The following is a 24,982-nucleotide window of genomic DNA, read 5'->3' as shown; positions in this document are numbered from 1 at the left end:
TCACAGCATATAAACATTAAAACACTTATTATAAAACAAAGCAATAAAATAGGCTTCTTAATAATAAAAAACATTTGTAATAAGTTTTTAAGTGGTGATATATGTAGGTCCCTTTCTGCTGAGTGAGAGGGACTTAAACATCTGATACTGTAGCTGTTAATCTCGGATACACGCATCGTATCATATCACAGGCTTTAAAAAACCTTCAAGAGCGAGTGTCTGCTTCAGAAACTTGGCTAGAGCTATCGATTTATTAGGAGTACAGCATAGAAGTGCAAAACTAGCTTTTTTTAAAGCATGGGGGTTAGGCATATTCTGATAGTCTTGAATATTATACAAAATATCTCAATATTAATCAGGCACCCTATGATCATTGCGGACATTTCAGTCCAATGTTCTTATGTGCTGCTTTCCATTTGTGAAGAAGCTGCCTAAGTAGGCAGTATAGGCTGGGAAGCATTTGTGCTCTCAAAATGAATTCTGTGCCGTTTAGATAATCACAATGAAGTCAACATAAAGACAGTGCTCTTGCTTATAATGATGAGCTGATTCATCTAAAACAGCATCACACCTGGTCTTAGAGATGGGAAACTCCCAGTTCAGTTTACTGGACCACAAACAGAACGTTCAGGTCCTTACAAAAGGACCCTGGAGGATCTTGTTAGTGAGGATATTTAGGTAAGCACTTGCTATTAAAACAGCAATCTTAAAAACAGCATCTTGTTAATGCCAGCTTATTTAATACATTGTTTTGTAGATACTTAATTTTATAAAGCGATGGTGTCAAACTACCAAGCGAGCTTTTTAGTTATTGATTCTTCGCTACCTCAGTGACAAGCTAGCTTGCTAATAAAAAAGCATTTATGGAGTCATGAGGCAGCTACTTCTTCAACTAAGGTATTCCAAAGATGGCCACCAGCTAACTTAATAGCAAAAGATGGCTAGTTTTAGTTACCAATTTTTTATTGATTAAAAAAGTATGGTGCAATATAACTGCTGAATAGCAAAGTGAGGTTCAGGTAGTGTATGTAAATCTGGATAGTAAATCATGGGGACAGCCAGGGCTTCCTTAACAGTTGCCAAACAACAACAACATTTTTTAATGCAATATATCACAATAATATTGTGTGTGGTAATACAGGCTAGAGATTTAGCACAATATGTGAACCTTGGTATAGGCTTAAGCCTACCAGAGTTCTGATTAAGATTGCCAAAGCTGTAAGTAATGCACATAAAACACAGCTGACTGAACAGCAGCGCAAAGGAGATCTTTAAACGCCTTGTATAGCAGAGCTAACTGAGAGGAAGTAGAGACGGAAATCCATGGCATTTTGAAAGAACCTCCCAGCTTAACAATAACATTGTCTGTTTAGATGACAGTGCTGTTAGAACTCATTTATATTGCAAAGGCTACTTTCAGAAAGCACCATCTAATAAATAGACTGGTAAAAAAAAAAAAAAAAATACACAAACAAAATCAAAACAAATCTAAATTCATTATGTTCCAAATAATCTACAATATTCAGGAATGCAGCTGTACAATTTGACAACAGTGTGGATTAAAAAAAGGAGGTGTTCATGTTGATAAAATGGCAATGTTTCCTCCGTTTAATAAAAATATATGGGTAAGTATTAGCACCCTGAACTTGGAAGGAAATAAATTAATGCAAGCTGAACAACAGGAGGGAACGACAAGGACCTGTATAAAACTAGTACAAACTCTAATGCTTTCTGGCCAAAATGTATGCATAAGTGGCTCAATTTTCAGTAAGGATATAAAAACCACATCATGTCTGAAAGGATGTGGCACAGCTGCGTGTGTTTGTGTTTTAAAAATGCCTCTAATAAAAGCTTTTCTGAGATGAGAGTGATGGCAATGCTCTTGGATCGATTTAAAACTTGTTAAAAAAGATGACGTATGCAATGTCACACACACAAATATTCTCACGTCATGTTATGAGACACATGGGTGGGAACTTTGCTCAATCAATGCTGGTGCTGTGCGGAAGAAGGTGATGATGCTGGTTACTCCATGATGGTTCGATAGATGACTGGCTCGATGTAGTCGCCTCTGTATCTGGAGTTTATCACACGCTGCCTCTTGCTGTCCTGCAGCTTCTTCTCTCCAAAGATACCATCGAAACGCATGTCTGATGCCTTCGACTGGATCGATAGCACACAACAAAAAGGAAAAAAGACACAGCACAAAAAAGTTAGTTTCATCCTTCAGTTTTTGAAGGAAGATGCAAAGGTTGCCATTCATGTACCACCTGTTTTTTATGATTTTGCCCAATGTCTTTTTATGTACTTATCATCTACCCTATTGATTAACCGAAATCCCCAGTGGTCAAACTCTAGCAGTGTCTCATGTGATACTGTTAAGTCAGTGAGATAACTTTCCCAGATTTACAATACAGTATTTTCCGCACTATAAAGCACACCTAAGAGCCTTAAATTTTCTCAAAAATCGGCCATGCACCTAATAATCCGGTGCGCCTTATGTGTGCGCCGAGTTCCAAAAATCTGTAAAAATGTTGTTGTGCGACTTTGGTAAGCGCTCCGCTTGATTGACTGTCCGACCATTTCCCGCTGACACAGGGATGTAAGACATACACTACGTACGCTGGCAGCGATAAACCAATCAGAGGACAATACGTAATACGTACAGTACATACGCTTACCTCCACTACGCCTCCGGTAGGTATAACTACCGGTATGTTGCAAAACAACATTTGTTTCTTCCTAACCATTATGCGATCCACACTCCAGTCCAGTAGGTGGCGGTAAATGCACCTTAAGTTGGTTTGCCATCCGCCAATAAAAATCAGATGCTTATGAGGCACAATTCAAACTACAGGCTATCAGTTACACGGTTGTAAATGGGAATAGAGCAGCTGAAAGAATTCAACATCTATGTATCTATGGTTCGGAAATGGAGGAAGCAAGAAAATGTACTGCGCCAAGTTAAGAAAACACAGTAGATGAGGACTTTGATGGATTTGTGGGAGAAGATTGATTAGAAAATAATGTGTGTGTATTGTTAAATAGTAGAAAGTTCAACTAGAATGTACATTTCCTGAAGAAAATGTGAATGGTGCTTGCATGTGGCAAGTTCCCCTCATCGGGAGGGGAAGTGTTTTGATATATGACATGTCCATGTTGTGCTAACTTTTTGATTTTGCTCATTTTGGGGGCGGGGCTACACGTGATGTCAGTTCCCTTCATCGGGCTGAGTGTTTTGATATGATATATCCATGTTGTGCTAGCTTTTTGATTTCGCTTATTTTGGGGGCGGGGGGACACGTGAATACCCGGTGGGGTGCCAATACTTTTGTATTGTATACTTTAGTAGCAAAAGTTGCTACTGAAACTTTGTCCGGAGTAAGGTCCTAAAGGAGCTGGTCGAGTTTGGTGTAAATCGCTCAAAAACTTGCCGAGTTATAAACTTCCAAAATTTATAATGGAAGTCTATGGGGGGGAAAAAAAGCCATTTTTGAGCTTCCGTACCGGGAATTCCAGAATTCCGATCGCTTATAAAAGTCACAGCACACCTCTCGCGCCGAAGTTTTGTCCGGGACAATAATAAGAATTTGCAAGCACCATTAACTAAACTCACTGTTTTGCTTCCGTTACCTTTTTTTGTGACCGTATGTTTTAGCATGTGCCTTATAATACGGTGCGCCTTATGTATGGGTTAAGTACAGAAATAGAGCCCGTAATTGAGACTGCGCCTTATAATCCGGTGCGCCTTATGGTGCGGAAAATACTGTACATGCACAACATCAAGTCACCGTAGGTGGAAAACCACAGCTATTGTCATAGGTAATAATATAAGGAGCATTATTAGTTCTAGTTAATTAGTGAATTTGTGTTTTTTGTAGCTGAATGTGTAGCTCACCAGTCTGGACTTCACCCTTTTGGGCAGTTCTTCATCTAATGTATAGACATCATCTCTCTTGGCTGTGAGCTGTGAGCCATCCTCAAACTCCACCTATACAAAAGCAAATGATAGTTAGCCTTAGTTCTCTGTAAGACACAATCTCACGGTGTGCTGTGGTATCTGGCACCAAGATTTTAGCAGCAGATACTTTTAGTCTTGTTAGTTGCAAGGTGAGTCCTTGGAGGCCAAGTGAACACCTAGAACTCTATGTACTTTTCCCTCACATCATTTCTTAACTATTGTTGCAGTGTGTCTGACTATCATCTTGTTGAAAGAGGCCACTGACATTACGCAATACTGTTGCCATGAAGAGATAACATGAAGTACTTGGTCTGCAACAATGTTTAGATGGTGGTACAGTATGTATCCAAGGTACATCCAAATTAATGCCAGGACCCATGGTTTCCCAGCAGAACATAGCACAGAACATCATACCTTCCACCATCTCTTTCTTCCCCTTCTCAAAGCTTTTTAAAAGCTGTTTGAAATAACTGCAAGAAAAACCTTAATCAGAGCAGAGCATTGTTTTGTAGCTCTTGAACTTGACTAAGTGTCCTACAAAATACAGTTGGTATCTTGTGACCAGAATCAAAATGATCATATACAATCAGCATTAACATATTTCACAAAAAGCATCAGATACTTGGATGCAGCCCTGCTCCAGGAAATATGGCTAAAATACACCAGAAACCGGAATACCCGGAGGAAACCCCCGAGGCACGGGGAGAACATGCAAACTCCACACACACAAGGTGAAGGCGGAAATTGAACACCAACCCTGGAGATGTGAGGAAAATGTGCTAACCACTAAGCCTCCGTGCCCCCCGCATAATGAGCTAGGCTGAGATAAACATTTTCCATTCAAATGTAAATAAGGAAGTACATTTTCTAAACCTTTTGTACTTGTGACGGTCACGTTCAGAACTGGGCTTACCTGGTACATTTGAATGACATGAGCTGCCACAAATTTGGCTCCGTAAGTGATTCCGTCTGTCCAGCGAACTTGCACCACCTCTCCCATGGGTGGAGGACCCAGCTGTGCACAGTCACGGTTCTGGGCACACATACCAATTACAAATGAAAAACACCAGAGCTACAAGTATTCACTTACATGCTTATAGTGCAGCTCATTGTGCATGTTTGAGGTTTGCTGGATTTGCAAGTCACACATCCACCCTTTACTAGGTACATTTATCCTTCTGTAGATCTGTATATTTGTTCATAGTATGCACACAACTGTAAATCACTCCATATTACCACTTACTTAACTTATTTAAATCTTGTACAAACTGTATATCCTGCACTTGCTACTATTGCACTCTGGTTAGACCTAAACTGCATTTCGTTGCCTTGTACTTGTACGTGTGTAATGACAATAAAGTTGAATCTTAAAAAGTCTAATCTAATTTAATCAATGAACCTGGTCAAGAACAGAATACCCCAAGCCTGACCCCAACTTTGTAAGATGGGATATGTGAAGAAGAAAATTGACAGTGCTAGAATGTATATGTTAAAAAATAAAGGCTTCTCCTTCTTCAATTCCCAAATAAACTGTTTTGGTGCATTTTCTAAGATTCTTGTGATAGTAGAAATAATTCAGTACATACAGTACACTCTCTGACAAAAGTCTGGTCACCTATCCAAGTTATAGGAACAAAAATAACTTGACTTTGATCATTTGGATTCAGAAATGAGCCAAGGCCTGATACTTGTCAGAAACATAGTGACTGGATTTGTATGCTCTAGGATACCAAAAATGTCAGTCACAATGTGCAAACTGGAAGTGAGAACTCCTACACATTTGAAACAAACTCTTGTATCTCAGGTTATTTTGGTACTTTACTTTTAGGACTTTTTTTTTACTTCACACTACTTTAAAGATCGTGGGCAGAAAAACAAACAAAAAGCGTCGTGCACTAGACCAGACTTCACCCAATCACTAGACCAGACTTCACCCAATAACCAGTTACACAATTCTTCATTTAGTATATATAACTTTGGCATAGAATTAAGACAACATCTTTCACTCTCAGTATTTCTATAAAATCTTACATGACTATAGCAGTATCTACTGGATCAAGAAATCTACGGTAACTCAAGTAAGCTCTCTTTGCAACCGTGGTGAGCAGAAAAAGTAGCTCAGAGAGCACCACACATCAAACCTTTAGGTGTTTAGCATATGCTGTGATGCTTTTCTGCTCACCACAATTGTAAAGAGTGATGAGTAACTTTATACTGCCTGTCAGCTTGAATCAATCTTTTTGTTTTTCACACCACTATTTATGTGCACATAATGCATGCATATATACACACAAACTCACACATTTAAAATGCTAGACCTTTCAGTTCAGGAAAACCTTTCAGAACCATGCATATGAGAAAATGCTAACCTTTGACCATGTGAAGGATTTTCCCAGTCCACTAATCATTTAGCACATTAATGACTGGTTTTTGTTTCTGTTCTTGGGCCTTTTACAAGACCCATAACCACACCAGGAATTAAGCTAAATAAATGGGTGAACATGTAATGCAAATGAGGAAATATAAAATGTGTTAAGCTGTCACATGCAATCCATCTCACCACAATGTCCTCAGGAAAGAGGTTGTCACTGAAGGTGCCATCATCAAAGTTGACCTCATAAAATGTCTCTTTCGTCAGCTGAACCACATCGCATTGGTAGTAGCGTCCATTTTTGTGCTTGCAGATCACTTTCTGGCCTGCACTGATTTCCCTCATGGCCTCCTTTTTCCTCTGTTTTGAAATGGGAGAAAGAGTCATATTTTCCCTGAGAATCCAACACCCATATCACATTTACTGTACCTAAGTTAGTACTAATAACAGAATGTGAAAGAACATTAGGTCATGAACAGAGACAACACACAAGCATGTGGTATTATCAGTGTTTGATGCAGAACACTTGTTTGGCAAATAATTTACCACCTAAATGTCAAGAACGCCAGCACAGAAGTCTTACTGAAGTTTGTCTTATACAATCCTAGAAATGATTTTTACAGCAAAACCTGATATGTTCTTTGGCCTAATATTACTATACCTGCTTCTTCGAGTATAGGGTTGGTAACATAATAGCTTGAACATTACAAGAAATGCACCCCATGCTACAAACTGTCATAAAGAAAAAATGATTCTGTGTTATTGCTATGAGTTCTAAAGATTTCTTACACCTCACAGTAACAGGCTGGCAGGTTGACTGGCTAGACTAAACTGTGTGCATGTTGCCCTGTGATGGACTGTCATCCCCTTCAGCATGTATTGTTGCCTCATGCCCAGTGTTCTTTACAATAGGTAAAATGTACTTGGAACCTGATATTTATTCATTTTCACTTGGCAAATAAACTTTCAATCAAAATGCAAGGGAGTTGTGTGCCAGTTACTTTGGCAAAAAATGCAATTAGTAAAAGAAAGAAAATGTGCTGGCTTTTTGAGTTCAGCGTGGGATCACATTACAAAGACAGATGTAATATGACATGACATACTGTACCAACTAATTATATAGATGTACTAAGCATGAATAATTAAAAAAGTGAAAAACCATGTAGTCATAATTAAAACCATGTAGCCACAACACAAATCTCTGAGGTAGTCTGTCTGTCATTGTTCCACGCAATCTCAAACCAACACATTTCTGTACATGGAAGAACACATTTTCTGATCCTAAGATGTGTTTCTACCACTTATAAGAGTCAAATGATGTACAGGAGCCATTCTTCAAGTTTAACAAAATAGAATGTTACCATCATCTGCATTTAGGTTTTTATTGAAAGTCTATTTCCGCTTTGGGTGAAGAATAAAAGATTATCTTATACTAACTAACATACTAACTTCCTAACAAACATATTACAGTAAAAATCTCTGAGGTTTGGAAACAACAACAAAAAAAAAAAACAAAGGCTCTACAAGCTATGCAAGAATTGAATGCAGGTTTTTCCTTCCTACTTTTGTTAAGTACCCCAACAATAAAACTATACTACTGCTCTATTTGTAGAACTTTGATTGGACAGTGAAAGCATAAGTACCACTCTTCTACTTTTGTACCTCTGATTGGACAGGGCCTTTGTGACGACAGCAGGTGACGTGGACAATGAAAGGCCAGTCATCCGGGTGCATAAGGACCCCTGCAGCCTGGGCACAGGTTGGGTGGTACGAGGTGGGGCAGCGACCATGAGAACACTGCACACAGCAGCCGATCGTTTTCTTCATCCGCCTCTTACAATAGTAACATTTCTATAAACATACAATCTTGTTGAGTGACACATTTGCACAAAGGAGAAATATACTGAACATGTTAGAATGAGAGCATTAGTGTTCAGAAGTCTAAAAATTCCATTCATTTCACTTTAATTATTGTAATCGTACTGTATTGTAAAAGTATTGTACTTTTATGAATGCCATAACTCTCAATTATGAAGTTAATGGGCATAGTGACAAAGAAAAAATAACTAAAGAGGACCTAGGGAGAAATCTTGAGAAATTCACCTCTGGCTGGAATGGCAGGAAGACATTTTGATTTATATGGAATATTATTTACTGGCATTTACCCCATATAACCACCTATAAGTCCTTCTCAATTCTTGCACCTATGGCAATATTGTTAGAATAATCTAGGGTTATGAATCCATATGTAGTTTCTTTCTGCTTCTGGTGTAGTAGCTTCATTATCTGGTTATATATGCATACCAGTATAGATGTAGAAAAACAAATAAGAATTCTATTTATTTATGTTAAAAGCATACATGCACTAAAGATATTCCTTACTTGATTAAAAATAAAAACCCTATGCCTATTAATGCCCAAATCAAATATTTATGTGTGGCTAGTTATTAATGTTACTGTTTTTGGCCTCATATAAACTAAGAAGTTCCATGTGATGTGTAATTAGGAAAAATGTGAAACAATGACTTCACAGTAAAGAGGAAATGGCACTTCCTTTGCACCAAGATCACAAGATTTGCGTTAAAAAAAATGGCTCGGTTATATTACCAGCTTAAATCTCTGTAACGGAATGCCACTGAGGTCCACTGGAGATCTCTCTGTGATGTTCACAAAGCGAGCCTCTAACACCGCCACTGCACACAGCACATGCACCCACCTGTGGGATTAGATGTATCTAAGTTTTACCCACAAAATCAGAAAGAAGTTGAGATCTAGTGGCTCATTAGTATCGGTGCTGAGCTGCTGGTTAGTAAAAGAGGAAGCACTCACTTGTCATTGTTGGCTCTGTGTAAGGCTCCCCCTCTTAATGAGCACAGGCAACAACTCTGTAAATTCAAGAAAGACACCAAAGTGAGACATCAGTGTGGTGAGAATTTGTGTAAAGATTCTTGGTAGGTTCTAACAACAGCAATAACAGTACTACTTGACTGACCTGGAACATTTATTACTGAAAACTCATATTGTCAGAAGTGACAGTAGTGATGGGAAAAAATGTTTATGTTGTACGAAGGAAAATAAAGGCATGTTGTGATTACTCAGACTCAAATGTTTTCAACATTTCAACACATTATACAAGACTTTAGAACAGAAGACTTGATTTTGTGATATTGACATCATCTCACATTTATCAAACGCCCGTCCTACTGATGAAGTGATAGACTAGAAACTACAGTTGAGCCAAAGTATTCAGCCAAGGTACAATAGGGCACATTTGAAAAACAAACTTAAGACCTGGAAACTTGTGGTCACCTGGTTATTTACAGTAAATTGAACTTTAGCCAGAAAGTATTTCCATATGTAAGCATTCATTTGTAAATAATCTTCAAACAGTTATACACACTGACCTCCGTCAGGGCGTTGGCTTTGCAACGGGCACATTTCCAGTCTTTTGTTACTTTCTCAGGGGAAACGCCATAGCAACCTGAACAAATGTGCAAACACAGACTTTAAATTGTACCACTAAAGCTGGTTTCACACTGGAACTTCAGCTAAATGATTATTAACTATTATTACTTACTGTACAAGACGATCTCAAAAAGAGTCAATACTAGACTGAGCCATAACAAATATCATTCATGTCAGAATAAATGATGAAGATAAGTATTATGTTCTGCCATTTTTGGTACACAGCAATGGAGCGCAGGTTTGTAGCTCTAACTGGAAAGCCTACAAATGGTTTTGTTAACATGTGAGTGTTAATCAGCAGTATAAGCCTTTGAGTTTGTAAGGGTGTCAATAAGCAGCATGAGCTTGTTGGTGTGCGAGTGTATTAATCAGCAGTATGAGCTTGTGTGCGAGTATGTTAACAAGCACTGTAAGCTCTTTAAAAGGGTACTCACTGGCATGTACACGCACACAGCAGTGGGAGCAGCTAACCAGCAGGCTTGTTCCATCCTGGTCCAAGTGTGGAGTAGACAGTTGAAGGTCAGTGCACTCTTCTGTGGTTGTGCTGAAACACATCTCAGGGATCAGTGGCTTTGTCCTCATTTGACGTCCAGCCTGAACTGCTGTCTGCTCGCAGTCGGCCTCTTCAGACTAGACAGAAAACAAAAGGTGGCGTGATGTGGATATCTGTCAGAATGCCAAAGCTAAACCTGCATTAATCTACAGAAGTGCAGCTGAATGAAATCTCATGTCACCAGCAACAGTGACTGTGACAGCTGAGACAATTTTTAGGCTAAAACATTTTTTTGTTTTTGACAAGCTTGAATGTAAAAAAGTAAAATAAAAAAAACCCTAAACAAACAAACACAAATTACTTATTTTAGATAGATAGAGTTCCAGTATAGAATAATAAAAAGACAACATTATTTAAAAATGTTTTGCTTTCTAGTACACAAATAAGTAATCATCAATGCCTCCTGTGAGATGTTAAGGCTCCATTAATGAGAACACATGTTTTTAACAATCCTAGTGTTTATGCTGGGATTAAGGACGTATGTGAGCGGTCAAAAAATCCTGCAGGTGTATTGTGTTGCCTTGTCTGTGTGAAATGTTGTGCAGTTCAAACCGAACATTTGAAATCATATGTCCACAATGCAAGAACGTTTTATTTTTGGTAACATACCCGCTGGTGTGTTTGGAAGATCATACAGACAGCACAGTATGGTGGCTGGAGGCCCATCTCTCTGTTGTACTCTCGCTCTCGCTGTTCATTGCAAGGTCTGTTCTGCCACAGCTGAGCCAGAGGCTTAGCCCACAGCTCACCCTCTAAACCATCCTCCTCAAATAAGGCCTGGTCCTGAAGCTCTGTAACACACACGACTTGTAAGCCACTTTTTTGTATCCTGAAAGCAGGTCACACCTGGATCCAGCAATTTAATACACAGATATCAGCACATTGGCATGAAACTCCTCACCTTCATCACTGATGCTGTCCTTTATTAAGGGATGCTGCCTGGGCAGCCTCACTAGACTGTTCAGTGCCTCATAAGAGTCATCTTCTGCCCCCTGCTGGTTAAAACAAAACCCATACATTTACTACACTAGAATGATCTACATTTTTGTTCAATTCCTGTTAACACATCATATTTACACACTATATTAAGAGTGTAGTCCCTTTTTGTAGAGTTTTCAGTGGACAAATAATTTTTAGTGAATAGTGAACTTTACTATTACACAAGTAGACTGTAAATGCAGTGAGGTGTAAAACTGATGTACACAACTTCTTTACTATATAAACCCCTACACAGTGGGTTCTTTCAGCTCAAAATTCAATGTGAAAATATTTAACAGCCATTAAACAGGCAATTGGTATAGTTGTATTGAATACAGAAATTCACTGAAATATTTGTTGGTTCTGCACCTTTGTGGTTTGACATTGATAGGTAGATTGTTAAATAAGAATTTGGTTTGTAACAACTGCTCACCACTGTGTACCTCTGGGTAAAAGAGAGCTAGGTACCTAGCTAACAATTGCTAGCAATTTAGATCTAAATTCTTGCAACAAGGTATGAGACTTAAGGCTAGTGGTTGGGATCTAGTCAGTCCTAACCACAAAATGCCTCTAGCATCCAAAAAAAACCCGCTATGCCTGTAAGCTTGCTGAGATAAGCACTACGTTCTTGTATTTACAAAGCAGACCTTAGTAGTGCACTCACTTTTTAGAAACTCTAGAATATGTATGTAAATGTACGTGACCTGTCCATTCTCCTGTGTCTCTGTGTCTGTGTCGCTGTCCCTTTGTTGTCTATCCAGGTCGCAGTAGTCTCCTTTAGCATAGCTGTGGACATGTAGCACCTCGGCAGGACTGAGCGTCCGTTGGAAAATCCGCTGGGCCGAGCTCCCTCCGTAGGTAGCCTTGGTCTCATCACTGTTCTCATTTGGTACAGAGATGCCATGACTCTCCCTGGGATTGGCATCATGTTTAGGGCTGGTTTTCCTGCGTTTTGGTGTTATATCGCCACGATATCTTGAATTATTGGTAGCCTGAATGCTGAGGTCAATGGAGCGTGCAGTAATGTTTCTAGATGGAGATTGATTGGTGGTTTTGTTGTGTTTGGTGATAACAGCACGTCGAAACAGAGAGGTGGTGGTGTTAGGCTGAGGGCGCTTAGTTCTAGTATCACAGCATGGAGTGTTTTCTTTGGGCCGAGAGGGGATTTTGCGAGGCTGGGAAGACGTAGTAGTGATACGGCAGGGCAGAGAGCTATGGCTTCGGTTAGGAGTTTTAGGAGTGATGGTGATTGGCTGTTTATTTGATGAAAGATGAGGAGGCGGAATCTCTATGTGGGGCTGGTCTGACTTCTTTTCCTCTTTCAGTGATGGAGTGCCTATTTCCATGCTGTCCTCAGTGTCACTCGCATCTGAAAGAAATGAATATCAGTAAGGCAGGGAAGAGGAAAGAAGAAGAGAGAAGACTGGAAGGACTGCATGATTCTCACCTTGTCCTGTTGAATCAGGCTGTTTTGCTTCATGCTTTGTTTTAGGATGACTGAACCTGGTTCTCTTTCGCGTGACATGTTCTACAGCCTCGGCAGAACCAGCACTGGCTCCTCTCGGCCGTTTCATCCTCCCCTTCGGCTGAGAATTGCTTCTGGTGAATAAAGAAAAAAGGCTTCAGTACATTACTGAATCATCATGTGTGCTCCTGTTCCTCCAACACAGAGGCAATGAAAAAGTATCTAATGCCAGCATCTCTACACAAAGTTTTTGTGGCAAGTGTGTTTATGTGACTTGATCTCACCTCTTGTTCTGAATAGAAGAAATGCTTGTCTTAGTCTCTTCTTCTGTTTCCGTCACTCCTTTCTCCATAACCTCGCTTTCTTTCTCTGCTACTTTTTCCTTCGGATTTGCAGTCTCTTCTTTTATGGTATCTGCAATTTCTATTTCTCTTTCTTCATATGCTTTTTTTAAAACTCCCCCTCTCTCTATGCCACTCTCTGTTTCTTCCTTCTCATTTACACTCTCTACCTCTTTTCTCCCTGTCTTACTCTCCAGGTCTTCCTTTTCATTTATACTCTCTACCTCAATGTCTTCCTTTGCTGTTACACTCTTTACCTCCTCTCTCCCCATCTCACTCTCCAGGTCTTCCTTTTCATTTGTACTCTCTACTTCTTCTCTCCTCGTCTCACCCTCCATGTCTTCCTTCTCATTTATACACTCTACTCTCCTCGTCTCACCCTCCATGTCTTCCTTCTCATTTACACACTCTACTCTCCTCGTCTCACCCTCCATGTCTTCCTTCTCATTTACACACTCTACTTCTTCTCTCCTTGTCTCACCCTCCATGTCTTCCTTCTCATTTACACACTCTACTTCTTCTCTCCCTGTCTCACCCTCCATGTCTTCCTTCTCATTTACACACTCTACTTCTTCTCTCCTCGTCTCACCCTCCATGTCTTCCTTCTCATTTACACACACTACTTCTTCTCTCCCTGTCTCACCCTCCATGTCTTCCTTCTCATTTACACACTCTACTTCTTCTCTCCTCGTCTCACCCTCCATGTCTTCCTTCTCATTTACACACACTACTTCTTCTCTCCCTGTCTCACCCTCCATGTCTTCCTTCTCATTTACACACTCTACTTCTTCTCTCCTCGTCTCCCCCTCCATGTCTTCCTTCTCATTTACACACACTACTTCTTCTCTCCCTGTCTCACCCTCCATGTCTTCCTTCTCATTTACACACTCTACTTCTTCTCTCCCTCTCTCACCCTCCAGGCCATCCTTCACTGTTACACACTCTACCTCTTCTCTCCCAGTCTCACTCTCCAGGTCTTCCGTCTCAATTACACTCTCTACCTCCGTCTCCTCTATCCCGGTCTCTCCTATCTCATTCTCCATCTCTTCTTTCCCTTTTATGCACTCCGTCTCTCCTTGCCCTTTCTCTGTCTTCACCTCTCCTCTTTCTGTCTCATTCTCCACCACCTTCTCCTTGGTGTCCATTTCTATCTCCCACTTTTCTGTATCTGCTGCTTCACTTCCCACCTCTCTTCCCCTTGACTCACTCTCCACTTCTTCTGTACTTGGTTCTCTCTCAGTATTTACTGCTGTCTTGTTCTCCATCCTTCTTGCTGCCTCTTCTGTCTTAAGCCCTATCCCTCTTTTCCCTGTCCCCTCTGTCTCGTTGCCCACTTCTTTTCTATTTGTCTTTCCTGACTTACGCTCTATTTCACCACTCTCTATTTGTCTGCCGGTTTGTACTGTCTCACTATGTATCTGTCTACTCTCCATCTCCCCTGCTTCACTCTCCAGTTCTCTGGGCTCACACTCTATCTCTCCCCTCATCGACTCACTCTCCATCTCTCCTCTCCCAGTCTCCACTGTCATACTTTCCATCTCTTCATGCCCCGTCTTGCCCTCCATTTCTCCTACACCTTTCTCTTCGTTCTTATTCTCCAGCATTCCACTCTGTGTTTCTCTTTTCAGTTCTTCCCTCTCTGTCACACTCTCCATCTCTCCGACTTCCGGATGGCTTTCCATCTCTCCTCTCCCTGTCTCCCCCGTCTCACTCTCTACACTGCCACTATCTGTCTTACTCTCCAGCTTTCCTATCCCTGTCTCTTCTGCCTCAATTTCCATCTTCCCTATCCCTGTCACTCCTGTGTCACTCCCTGTCTCACCACTATCTGTCTGGCTGCCTCTTCCTGTTTCACCTGTCTCACACGCCATCTTTCCCCACGCTGTCTCACTCTCGGTCTTCCCTCTTTCAAAATTATCCATCCCTGCCTTTCCTGTCTCCCGGTCTTCTTTTTCATTTTCTTTATCTTCTCTATCTGTCTCTTGACATTCCCCATTTGTTGGTGTTTTCATCTCTGTCACAGATGTGTTCGTCACTTGAGCAACAGACAGATTCTTTGTTTCAGTCCCCAATTCTTGGCTATCTGTCTCACCCACATCGTGCTTTATCTCACTGCTGTCCAACTCTTCCTTTCCACTTTCCATCTCTCTCCTTGCTGTCTCTGTTTCAGTCATTGGCTGGTTTATTTCTTCAGTCTCTATTTCTACTGTGTCTGTCTCATCTTTCCCCCCATCAGTCTTCTCTCTGCTCTCTGTGATGTTATTTTCTGTCTCCATCTCGGTTTCCCCTATTTCTCTTTCAGATTTGTTTGTCTCTGTCAGACCTGCCTCTTGATCTGTTATGTCCAGCTCTGACTCTTTTCTTTCTGTTTGGACTCTCTCTTCATCGGTTGCTTCTTTCACTATGTTTATTTTCTCCGTCTTGTCTGTTTCAGTCTGTGTCTTCTCCATTTCACCATCTACTTGTGGCCGAGTCTTTCTGCTTTCTGTTTTTTCTTCCTGTGCATCTGTCTCTTGTGTTTCTGTCTTTACTTGCTGTGCATCTGCATTTTCTATCACTTTGTCTTCTCCCTTGGTGTTTGTATTGTTTTGCACTATAGGTAACTTCTCTGTCTCTCTCTCCCCTTCATTGTCATCTGCTGTTTTTGTCTCCCCCTCTCCTCTGGTATCAGCAAGGCTGCTGTTGCTTAGTTCTCCCGCTTCACCTGGTGCCTTTCCATCCTCCAGGAACTCTGCAGCTTCTGGTGTGGGTTTGGTGTGGTCAATATTTACACTGTCCTTTCCTGCCTTCCATAGTTTATATCGATCTGGCTGGAACTTTCGCACAAACACGTCCATAGAAATCTTCACCATATCTTTACGGCATGAACACTGTGACAGGAGAGACGAAAACAAACGCTGTATTCTAATCGCACTTTACCAAATATACGTTACATAATTGATGTTCAGTATTTTTACTTGTGAAGCAAAGATGATGACGCACGAGTCTTTTTGTCACAAACATGAGGTGCTACATCAAAGAATCTATCAGAAGACAACAATAACTATGATCTAATAACTATGAAGTACAAAACAAAACTATGATCATCCTTTTCAAGAAATTCATAAACTCATTTGATTTCCTTATTCTGTATTAATGGACTTAACTAGCTAGTTTCACACACAGCTCAGTAGCAAACTAGCTAGTTCATTATAAATGATTACATTGTGTTTGCTACTGGGCCGAGTAATAATTTTGCTCTCCCAACAGTGAGTGCCAAAAGAGTTTTAGGATGGAGAGTTAGAGATGTTGAGAGCCCTGAATATGCTGAGCTGTGTGTGTGAAAGCGTGTGTCTCACAATTCTGTGTTGAAAAGCAAAACAAAAATAAAGTTGCATGGGAAAGGAAAAACTTGTCTGCCTTCCGCTTCCTCATACCAGCAACACACCCATGTAGGGACGCTTATTAATACCATGCTATTTCAATTAGGTTTTTCTGGGGAAACAAAGCATGGGACTGGGTCAATATGTTCATCCCAGTTATTGTTTGTAGGCTGCTTGACTTATGATTACTATTTGATAGCTAAAACAAGAGAAGCTGACAGGGATAGTAACCAGTTTGCTCTCAGGTATATTTGGCTCAGTACACTTTGCAACAAAAATGAGGTCAACTGTAAAAAGCGCTATACAAATAAACTTGAATTGAATTGAAAGCTTGTATTAAAAGTTGTGTTGTGCGCAAACAAAGAACACAGGCTATAGAATATAATGCATGTCCTCAAATTCACAAAATAAATAAAAATAAAATACTGCAGCCCCTTGCTTGCTCACTAAGGGATAAACTCTCAAGCAGATGTGAGTAGAGGTCTTCTCTGGTCTAAAGAAATGTACCAGACCTGAAGTGACCCAAATGACCTTTTACCCGAACCCGACGTGCATAATTTATTTTTTTTTTTTAAGAAAGACCCCAACCCGAGACTCTCTCTCACTCACTCATTTTCTACCGCTACTTTCTACTTCTCGGGTCACGGGGAGCCTGTGCCTATCTCAGGCGTCATCGGGCATTAAGGAAGGATACACCCTGGACGGAGTGCCAACCCATCGCAGGGCACACACACTCTCATTCACTCACACACTACAGACAATTGTCCAGAGATGCCAATCAACCTACCATGCATGTCTTTGGACCGGGGGAAGAAACCGGAGTACCCGGAGGAAACCCCTGAGGCACGGGGAGAACATGCAAACTCCGCACACACAAGGCGGAGGCGGGAATCGAACACCAACCCTGGAGGTGTGAGGCGAATGTGCTAACCACTAAGCCACCGTGCCCCCTCCGACCCGAGACAAAGCCGAAAAAAATAGACCCGAGTCCTACCCGACGGCATTATTTTTTAACCCGACTGGACCCGAATGTTGCATAACTCTACACTAAAGTAACCGCTACAGCATGGATTCAAAATTGATTGACAGGTCTGTTTCAATTAAAATGAACTTACCACCAGCCACACGTCAACAGCCACATGTTGCAAGTGGTCTTGGCAAACAAAAGAGAAGATGGAAAAGGACTCGAGTCGATGCACACATGCGAGATACAGTAGTTCGGGTCTGCTCAGGTCCTTTCGGTAAAAACACATTCATTTTAAATGACCCGAGACCCGATGCCGCTATTATTATACCCAACCAGTGTCCGAGGTACACATGAAACTTTTAGACCCGAACCCGCTCCGGTCTCGGGGCGGACCTCGGGTTTCCGATCTAAGTGGACCCGTGAAGACCTCAAGCTGTGAGACGATCTGTATCCCAATGTGTAGTGTAGTCTACTGTGGTCTACGTTACGCTGTAGTCTACTGTGGTCTACGTTACGCTGTAGTCTACTGTGGTCTATGTTACGCTGTAGTCTACTGTGGTCTACGCTGATTTTCTTCAGTATTAATTATAAGCATGTACACTGAAGACAAAAGCATGTCTGTTCAAAATATTAAAGCTTATTTCCGCTCCCAGAAAGAGAATTTAAAAACCTTTAAGTATACTTAGACAGAGATAGACCAATGTGACAGACCAATGACTTGTCTAGATTTTCAGAATCAGCTAAATTTCTCCCAATTCTTAAAAAAAAAAAAAAAAAAAACCCTGATGAAAACAGTGATTTTTAAATCATGAGCACTGCTAAAGTCGTACAAAGAAATTCACTACACGTTGTACTGTGTATGATTGTGTATGTGACAAATAAAATTTGTATCTTAAAGCCTGACCAAGCTCAGATCACAGTAGTTGCTGAGAGGTGTTTGGACTTGATCGTGGTGTGAAGGTCTGAAGCAAATCCTCACACTTACTAATGCTGCCTGCTTGCCGTAGTCGATCCAGCGCTGAGTGGCGAAGTTTGTGGACTCTGCACAGTTAAATCCATGATTGAATCCAGCATGATAGGCATAGGGGAAGGTCACAATGAACTGACCAGCGTCCTGTGGAACCTGAGAGATACAAGAGATAAGACTTAAGGTTTGAATCCCAAATATTAGAATTCATATTCCTTTACCCAAATCTCAGACATTTGAAGAAAGACATTGCATTGTTTTCTGTTATATTCTGTAGAAAACAAACCGCAGGTGTAAAACATGGCAACTACCAACAGATTACAAAAGGGTCATTCCTACATAGAGGCTGCAAGTGTTGAATAGCTCAAGTGTTTTAAATCAGTGTGTTGGTAATTAATGGCTTATTAGCAAATTCCCAAACAAGCTATTCTGACAATCTTAGCTAGCCACTAAATAATGTTTTATTTCATAACAGAGTATCTCTGCACACTGTCCTGAGGCTGGACTGACAACCGTCTGTTTCAAGGTGTGGAAATGTTTAATCCTGTTCATTATTAGAAAGATCTCAGGCTACACTTGCTAATTTAGTTTTTAGTTGCTAGGTTGCTGACTATGAACTGGTGTGTGACATTTGTGGGCAGGATGAGAAACATGTGACTGCTGAAGGTGGGGCTTATGCAAACTTTAACAAAGTTAGTGTATTTTACTTCACAACCAAATGGACAAAATTTCTGCAAAGTCAGCAATTCTTTATGTTTTCTCTTGCAAATTTTGTGCAGAAAACTTATCGCATATATTCTCACATTTCATTTCCCGAGTTAACATTTTGAAGTTGTTATAAGAGCTATTTCATGATTAAGTCATGGTTATGCAGAAATCTGTGTGTATCTGTTCATGTCTTTTCTTGCCGTTTATGGTTTCTGTACTCTTCATGGTATATTTACAATACAAATCTACACTTGTATGCACCTCCACGCCAACACAAATATCTATGCCATACAACTGGTGTTCAGACAAATGATGTTCATGTCTGCAATTCTAACGTTTTTCTTGCTTCTTTGGAGAAAACAAAACAAAAAAAAGTATTACTTACACCACAGACATCCACTAAAAGTTTAGAGTCAGATTTTGTAATTGTGTTTCTTCAATTCATGGGATCAATTCCTTAAACGATTTAGAAATAAAGTTGCATTTTCTTGCCGTTGCTGGTAATAACGGAGTTTGAAAGTGAATTAAAACAGCTGTAAGCGACACATAAACCAACCTTCTCAAGAGGTATGCCATACTTTCTTAGTATTGATGGGGAAATCAAAGTCATTTTGTGTCGCAAGAAGGCTTCACAACTTTGGGCACTTCCAGGAAAAAAGCCTGTAAAGCAGAGCAAAACAATCAGGACAAACAGTCTCATGACTACCAGACAGTGGGATCCATCTGGCAGTCCAATTCATCCAATTCATATAAATAGTACACCAGAAAATGTATACATTGTTTTCTTTAACCATTTTGGTGTCCTAGTATTGCTTCTTTAGTTTTGCCTTGAAGCAGTTCTACAGACAAGGAAGAGCTTAAAGCTGACAGAATAACAAGCTGTATGGTTTGTATAGTTCGTATATAGATAGTATGTATAGTTCAAGCTGTATGTCTAAATTACCACATAACAATAATAATATGGTTAAAATGATGTAAACCCTATAGTAGTATAGTAGCAAACCAGCAGCAGATTCAGAAATGGATGTGAGGCTAAAAGTTTTGTGATAAAATCATGTAGCTCCAAACCAAAACTAAAGAAGCAAATGAATCACTGTGTAGGGTAATTGACAGTTTTTGAGATTTTTTTTTAATTGCAAAATATTCCTTTAATAGGAATCAATTATAATAAAAGAGAGGGAGAGAAGAAATATTAAATTAGCTCCAATATGTGACCAAACACTTTCAGATATTTCAGCAGAAGCAAATCCAGAAAAGCACTGATTTTATTCCTACCTTTAGCAAGACGTTCTAATCGCTTCCCATGTTCAGGAGGCACCACATACCTGCACAGGTGTAGAAAGTTGGTCAGTAGGTAACTAATTGCCTCTTTAAATACAACGTCTAGCAACTTCAGTAAGTACATGTCATTCTTTATGAAGGTTTATGTTTGTAATTACTATTCTGTTCTAACATAGTAAAACAGACTAAGCCGTTTCAAACAGTATTGAACAGCAATTGATAAAATGGGGGGGGAAGTCGTGGCCTAATGGTTAGAGTCTGAAGCCTAACCCTAAGGTTGTGGGTTCGAGTCTTGGGCCAACAATACCACGACTGAGGTGCCCTTGAGCAAATGTTCACGCTGTGTGTGTTCACTACTGTGTGTGTGCACTTTGGATGGGTTAAACGCAGAGAACAAATTCTGAGTATGGGTCACCATACTTAGCTGTATGTCACGTCACCTTTTTTTTTTTTTTTTTTAAATATGTCAAATATTAGTCATAGGTCAAAGAAAATCATTATGTTTAGTGACAAAGCACATCAGCTAACAAAGTTAGAAAAAAAAAGTTCAGTTTTCAATTTTACTTCTAAATATTTTCTTTATTAATGGACAGCACCAAGACCTTGGTACTGCAAAAGGTTTTCTCATTATCAGACTACTCTACATACAGGTAAGTGTGCTGATGTGATTATGTGCTTATCTGAGTTTCCCCTAATATCAGATTCTTTTTTTTACATGAGAATGGACTCTACTGTCACTACTAAGGTGTCTAGAGGCCATTAACATCGATGAGGTAAGAAAATTACTTTAGAAATCGATAAAAAGAATTCTAAATGTCCTATAAGCATAGAATTGTGAAGTCAGTCAGCATTTATTGCACAGGTGCACTTTATGTAGCTAGAACTATCATAAGTCCTTAGCTCTCTTTGTTTAATGAACAATAAAAGCTTCTTGACTTGACATAGTTTCTACTGCTTTCAGATAAAAAAAAAATACCTTGTTTTTTTGGAGTCTTAAAGGAAAAATATTCTGATTTATAAGAATCGTTTTTTATACGTCCAGTTAGTGTACTCAGCCTCATAGATGTGACTAAATTCAGACTGTACCAAGACTTGGGTTCTCCAAAGTGCAGATAATTGATGCTGTAAAGGTCCATGTCCTCAGTGTGCCAGGCGAATGTGCTCTTCCACATCCCGAAATACAGATACGGTGTGTTCACCCCTTTAATCTTTATGCCACTCTCTCTCTCCACTGTATCCAGGATAGAGTTCAGACGCCCGATGTTCCACTCGTTTACATCCTGCATAGAAATGTACAATAATTCACACATGTATAAGGTGCACACAGCCAGCAGGGAGCCTGTGCTTTAGGAATCTTATTCTAATTACTATATTTGCTTCTTCAATTTATTTAACATGATATTAAACTCAATAATGTACTTTTTTTTTTTTTTACCTGACCCACACTACAATTCCAAAACACACTAAAACAACAGACAAAGAAATTTTTTTCCAAACCTGTGATAATCAAGACTGGATACTGAGATGCCATGCTAACATTTAAAATTATATATAGAGAGATTTCAAGTTATAGATAAATATACAGATTTTCAAATTGTGTTTATTTTTAACAAGTGACAACATTATGTCAAGTTTACAATGAGTTACACTACTGTTCATCATTTGATGTTTCCAATGTGATATTAATCATTCACAATACATGTCCAGTCTATTGAAAGACATCATAAAGACTTACTGGATCATAGAGGGTTCCGTTGACATCCGCTCCATAGAGTGGAGGATTAAAAGTAAGATTCTTCCAGTACTTTCTCTCCAGCTCATCAAAATCTACATGCCGGGGAGTGCAGAACCTGCAACGAGAGAGTCAATGAACATCTGACTAGATGGAAGAAGATGATTAAAGAAGAATGTGAATTAGAGATGCCATCGGAATTTAGATAAATAAATCTTGGATGACTAGAATAATCTAATTGTAAACTCTCTGTAGTAAAAGATAATCTGGTGCAGCTGGACATAAATAGTTAGTTAATGATGAAAGTTAGTGTCTGACACTAGAGTATCTGAGACAAATAACTGCTGTATAATTAAGAAGTATTTGAGATAAATAATAACTGTGCCTTGGAATATAAATAATGACTTAGAATTTCAGGGATAGATAATGACTGAAATATATAAGATAAATAATGAAGGTCTGTCTGAAATATCTGGGAAAATAATGACTTTTTGACTGAAATATTTGAGATAAATAATGACTGTGAAATTTATCACCTCTCTGTGTTAGCGATCTTTCGGAACTCGCGGACAGTCATGGGTTTCTTCTGGATGTTGTACTGTGTGAAAAGCCCGGACTGACCAGAGACCACTTGCTGAATAGGAGCTGGAATGACCAGGTCATCAATGTCATCATATGTGTGGCGAGGCTTCCAGTCTTTAGGAGGCACAACCTGTGGCAGAAACAATAGTCTGTCCGTGCTTTGTTTCAATTGGCTGTGAACGTGTGGTATTCACAATGCTGATACTGTTTAGTGTCATTTAACCTTAACTAATCTCTTAGGGTGATACTGTGTTTTGAAATGTAACACCCGTTTAAGGATAAAGAGGATGTTCAAGACCATTAAACAACTAATTAAGACTTAATATTGCATCAGCTGTAAAAGTCTGAACGGCAATTACAAATTCTAAACTTTTAAAGCAGCTTATTTAACAACACAGGCTACAGGGTTTGTGAGCCATATATAAGAGAAATATATGACTACAGGTCTGTCAGCAGCATTTTTATTCAAAGATCATGTAACTGTAAGCTGAAAACAAATTTACAGTACAGTACAAACAGTTCACAATCAATCAATTTGCAGACTTGTACATAGCTGTATTTTAAATAACAACTTTCTTAGACTCTACATGTCAATGGATCATAAATTCGTTCAAAATTTTCACGGTCTGAAAATTATAACCAGTGTATAAAAGTGGAGAACAGTGTTAGCTCAGTGGTTAAGATGTTGGACCACGGTCCGAAGAGTGTGAGTTCTAAATCCTAAGGCCACCATGATGCCAGTCCAGGTCCCTGACCAAGACCCTTAACCCTCAATTGCTCAGCTGTTTAAACGAGATAAGTCGCACTGGATAACGGCATCTGCCAAATGCTGTAAATGTAATGTAAAGGTAAAAGTCTTCCAGAATGTTAATGTGACTGGGTGTATGTGGATTTAGGGGTCTCCCAGGACTGGGCTGGGCAACATGTCTTGTGTCTTTAAAGCTTGGAGCAGCACTAACCTTTGCCATGCCAGCTAAGTGAGCACCCTTTGACTCCATGTAAGCAATGTAGCGGCTGAAGTCTTTGAATTCCTCTTTGGTCGGGTGGAAGGTCATGATCCTCGACCCAGGAGTCTGAGCTACCGAGTCGGAGGCCATTCTGCTCCGGAGAGCACAAATAATCATTAAGATCATAAAGGAAATCAATACAAGTACAAGATCACAGAATTGTAGTGGCTGTTAATACAGAAAACTAATGTCTCACAACTAATTACAAATGCAACCTGGGTGTAATTACAATATTTACTAATAAAACTATACATTTTAAATTCATATGCTTGGACTTTTTTTTTTTTTTTTTTTTTTTTAAAGAAAACATGATATAAAGCAATTAAATTCATATGCTTGGATTGTCCTACTACAGCAGTAATGAAAACATTATAACACTAAGAAGTTATTCATCATGATTAACAATACGTTAATAAAACAACACATTATACAATAACTTTTGCATTGACATTCACTCCCTTGCAGCACTTTATTTAGAATTATTTTGAAACTAAATGTAGGTTTAGACTTCAATTAAATACAAGTTACTGATATTAACTCCACTGAGTGACGCAATTCCGAATGTTGTTAAATGTTTAAAAGTCTCCAAACTGGAATTAATTAGACAAACATAACAAAACAACTGTATTGAAATACATTAAGTACTCCGTTAAATTCCTGTCACTAACAAACGCTGTCATTTAGCTTTCAAGGAAAGTAGCTAGCATGCGTGCTACCAACGCCATTGCTGACCTAATAAGCCCCACCCTTTTTACTCATGATTGGACAAAATCCCGGTTAACGCTACACTCCGCTGCCTCTAATTGGTCCAATTTCAAATCAGTCAAATAGAAGTTTAATTCCCGGATAAATTCATCACGGTTAGCTGCTTGACTTTAACAACAAACTTTAAGTTCCAAGAAACAAATCAACTAGTAACTGATAAGTTGCGTTACATTAGCATGGTATAGTGTTCTAAGTTTTCCGAAGGAAGGGTTAAACAACTTGTAACGGAGTTTTTAGCTCCTACACTTGACATTTGCGATAGAATACAGTAGTACTGCGATGCTAGTTAGGCTACAAGCTAGCAAAACAGTGCAGTGTCCGTATATGCGAGAACTCTTGCACTTTTGTATCAAACCTAAACTTTCTCTAAAGGGAAAATGTGCATGTTCTTACGTGTTTTAACGCACTCAGCTGCACGTCGCGTTGTCCGAATCCTGCAAATGTACACGGTAGTTAGGTTCACAGCGGCTGGAAAAG

The 24,982-nt window shown here is 39.6% G+C and overlaps 1 protein-coding gene across 3 annotated transcripts in view; it reads right to left on the bottom strand.

Annotated features, from left to right (window-relative positions):
- Window positions 1-1,065: 1,065 nt before the first annotated feature.
- kdm4aa (lysine (K)-specific demethylase 4A, genome duplicate a) overlaps window positions 1,066-24,982 on the bottom strand; it is a 24,044-nt gene continuing 127 nt past the window's right edge. The window contains exons 1-22 of one of the 3 annotated variants that reach the window (XM_047813423.1): window positions 24,899-24,982; window positions 23,693-23,831; window positions 22,688-22,863; window positions 22,155-22,269; window positions 21,506-21,699; window positions 20,414-20,463; window positions 19,695-19,798; window positions 18,449-18,586; window positions 13,078-16,004; window positions 12,776-12,927; window positions 12,033-12,697; window positions 11,252-11,345; window positions 10,960-11,141; window positions 10,232-10,427; window positions 9,737-9,813; window positions 9,162-9,217; window positions 8,940-9,048; window positions 7,995-8,183; window positions 6,522-6,692; window positions 4,875-4,994; window positions 3,899-3,991; window positions 1,066-2,163 (exon numbers count right to left, since the gene is read on the bottom strand). The exon at window positions 24,899-24,982 is cut by the window's right edge and continues 127 nt beyond it. In XM_047813423.1, the coding sequence (XP_047669379.1) occupies window positions 2,026-2,163; window positions 3,899-3,991; window positions 4,875-4,994; window positions 6,522-6,692; window positions 7,995-8,183; window positions 8,940-9,048; window positions 9,162-9,217; window positions 9,737-9,813; window positions 10,232-10,427; window positions 10,960-11,141; window positions 11,252-11,345; window positions 12,033-12,697; window positions 12,776-12,927; window positions 13,078-16,004; window positions 18,449-18,586; window positions 19,695-19,798; window positions 20,414-20,463; window positions 21,506-21,699; window positions 22,155-22,269; window positions 22,688-22,863; window positions 23,693-23,830 (6,084 nt within the window). In that variant the 5' untranslated portion in view covers window position 23,831; window positions 24,899-24,982 and the 3' untranslated portion in view covers window positions 1,066-2,025. Of the gene's footprint in view, window positions 2,164-3,898; window positions 3,992-4,874; window positions 4,995-6,521; window positions 6,693-7,994; window positions 8,184-8,939; window positions 9,049-9,161; window positions 9,218-9,736; window positions 9,814-10,231; window positions 10,428-10,959; window positions 11,142-11,251; window positions 11,346-12,032; window positions 12,698-12,775; window positions 12,928-13,077; window positions 16,005-18,448; window positions 18,587-19,694; window positions 19,799-20,413; window positions 20,464-21,505; window positions 21,700-22,154; window positions 22,270-22,687; window positions 22,864-23,692; window positions 23,832-24,376; window positions 24,436-24,898 lie in introns of those variants that run through there. The other 2 variants (XM_047813421.1, XM_047813422.1) reach the window with 2 other exon arrangements.

This window comes from Tachysurus fulvidraco, chromosome 5, assembly GCF_022655615.1.
Source record: "Tachysurus fulvidraco isolate hzauxx_2018 chromosome 5, HZAU_PFXX_2.0, whole genome shotgun sequence".
NCBI classification, from domain to species: domain Eukaryota; kingdom Metazoa; phylum Chordata; class Actinopteri; order Siluriformes; family Bagridae; genus Tachysurus; species Tachysurus fulvidraco.
The sequence above is the reverse complement of the archived record's forward strand: the minus strand, read 5'-3'. Positions and strand labels throughout refer to the sequence as shown.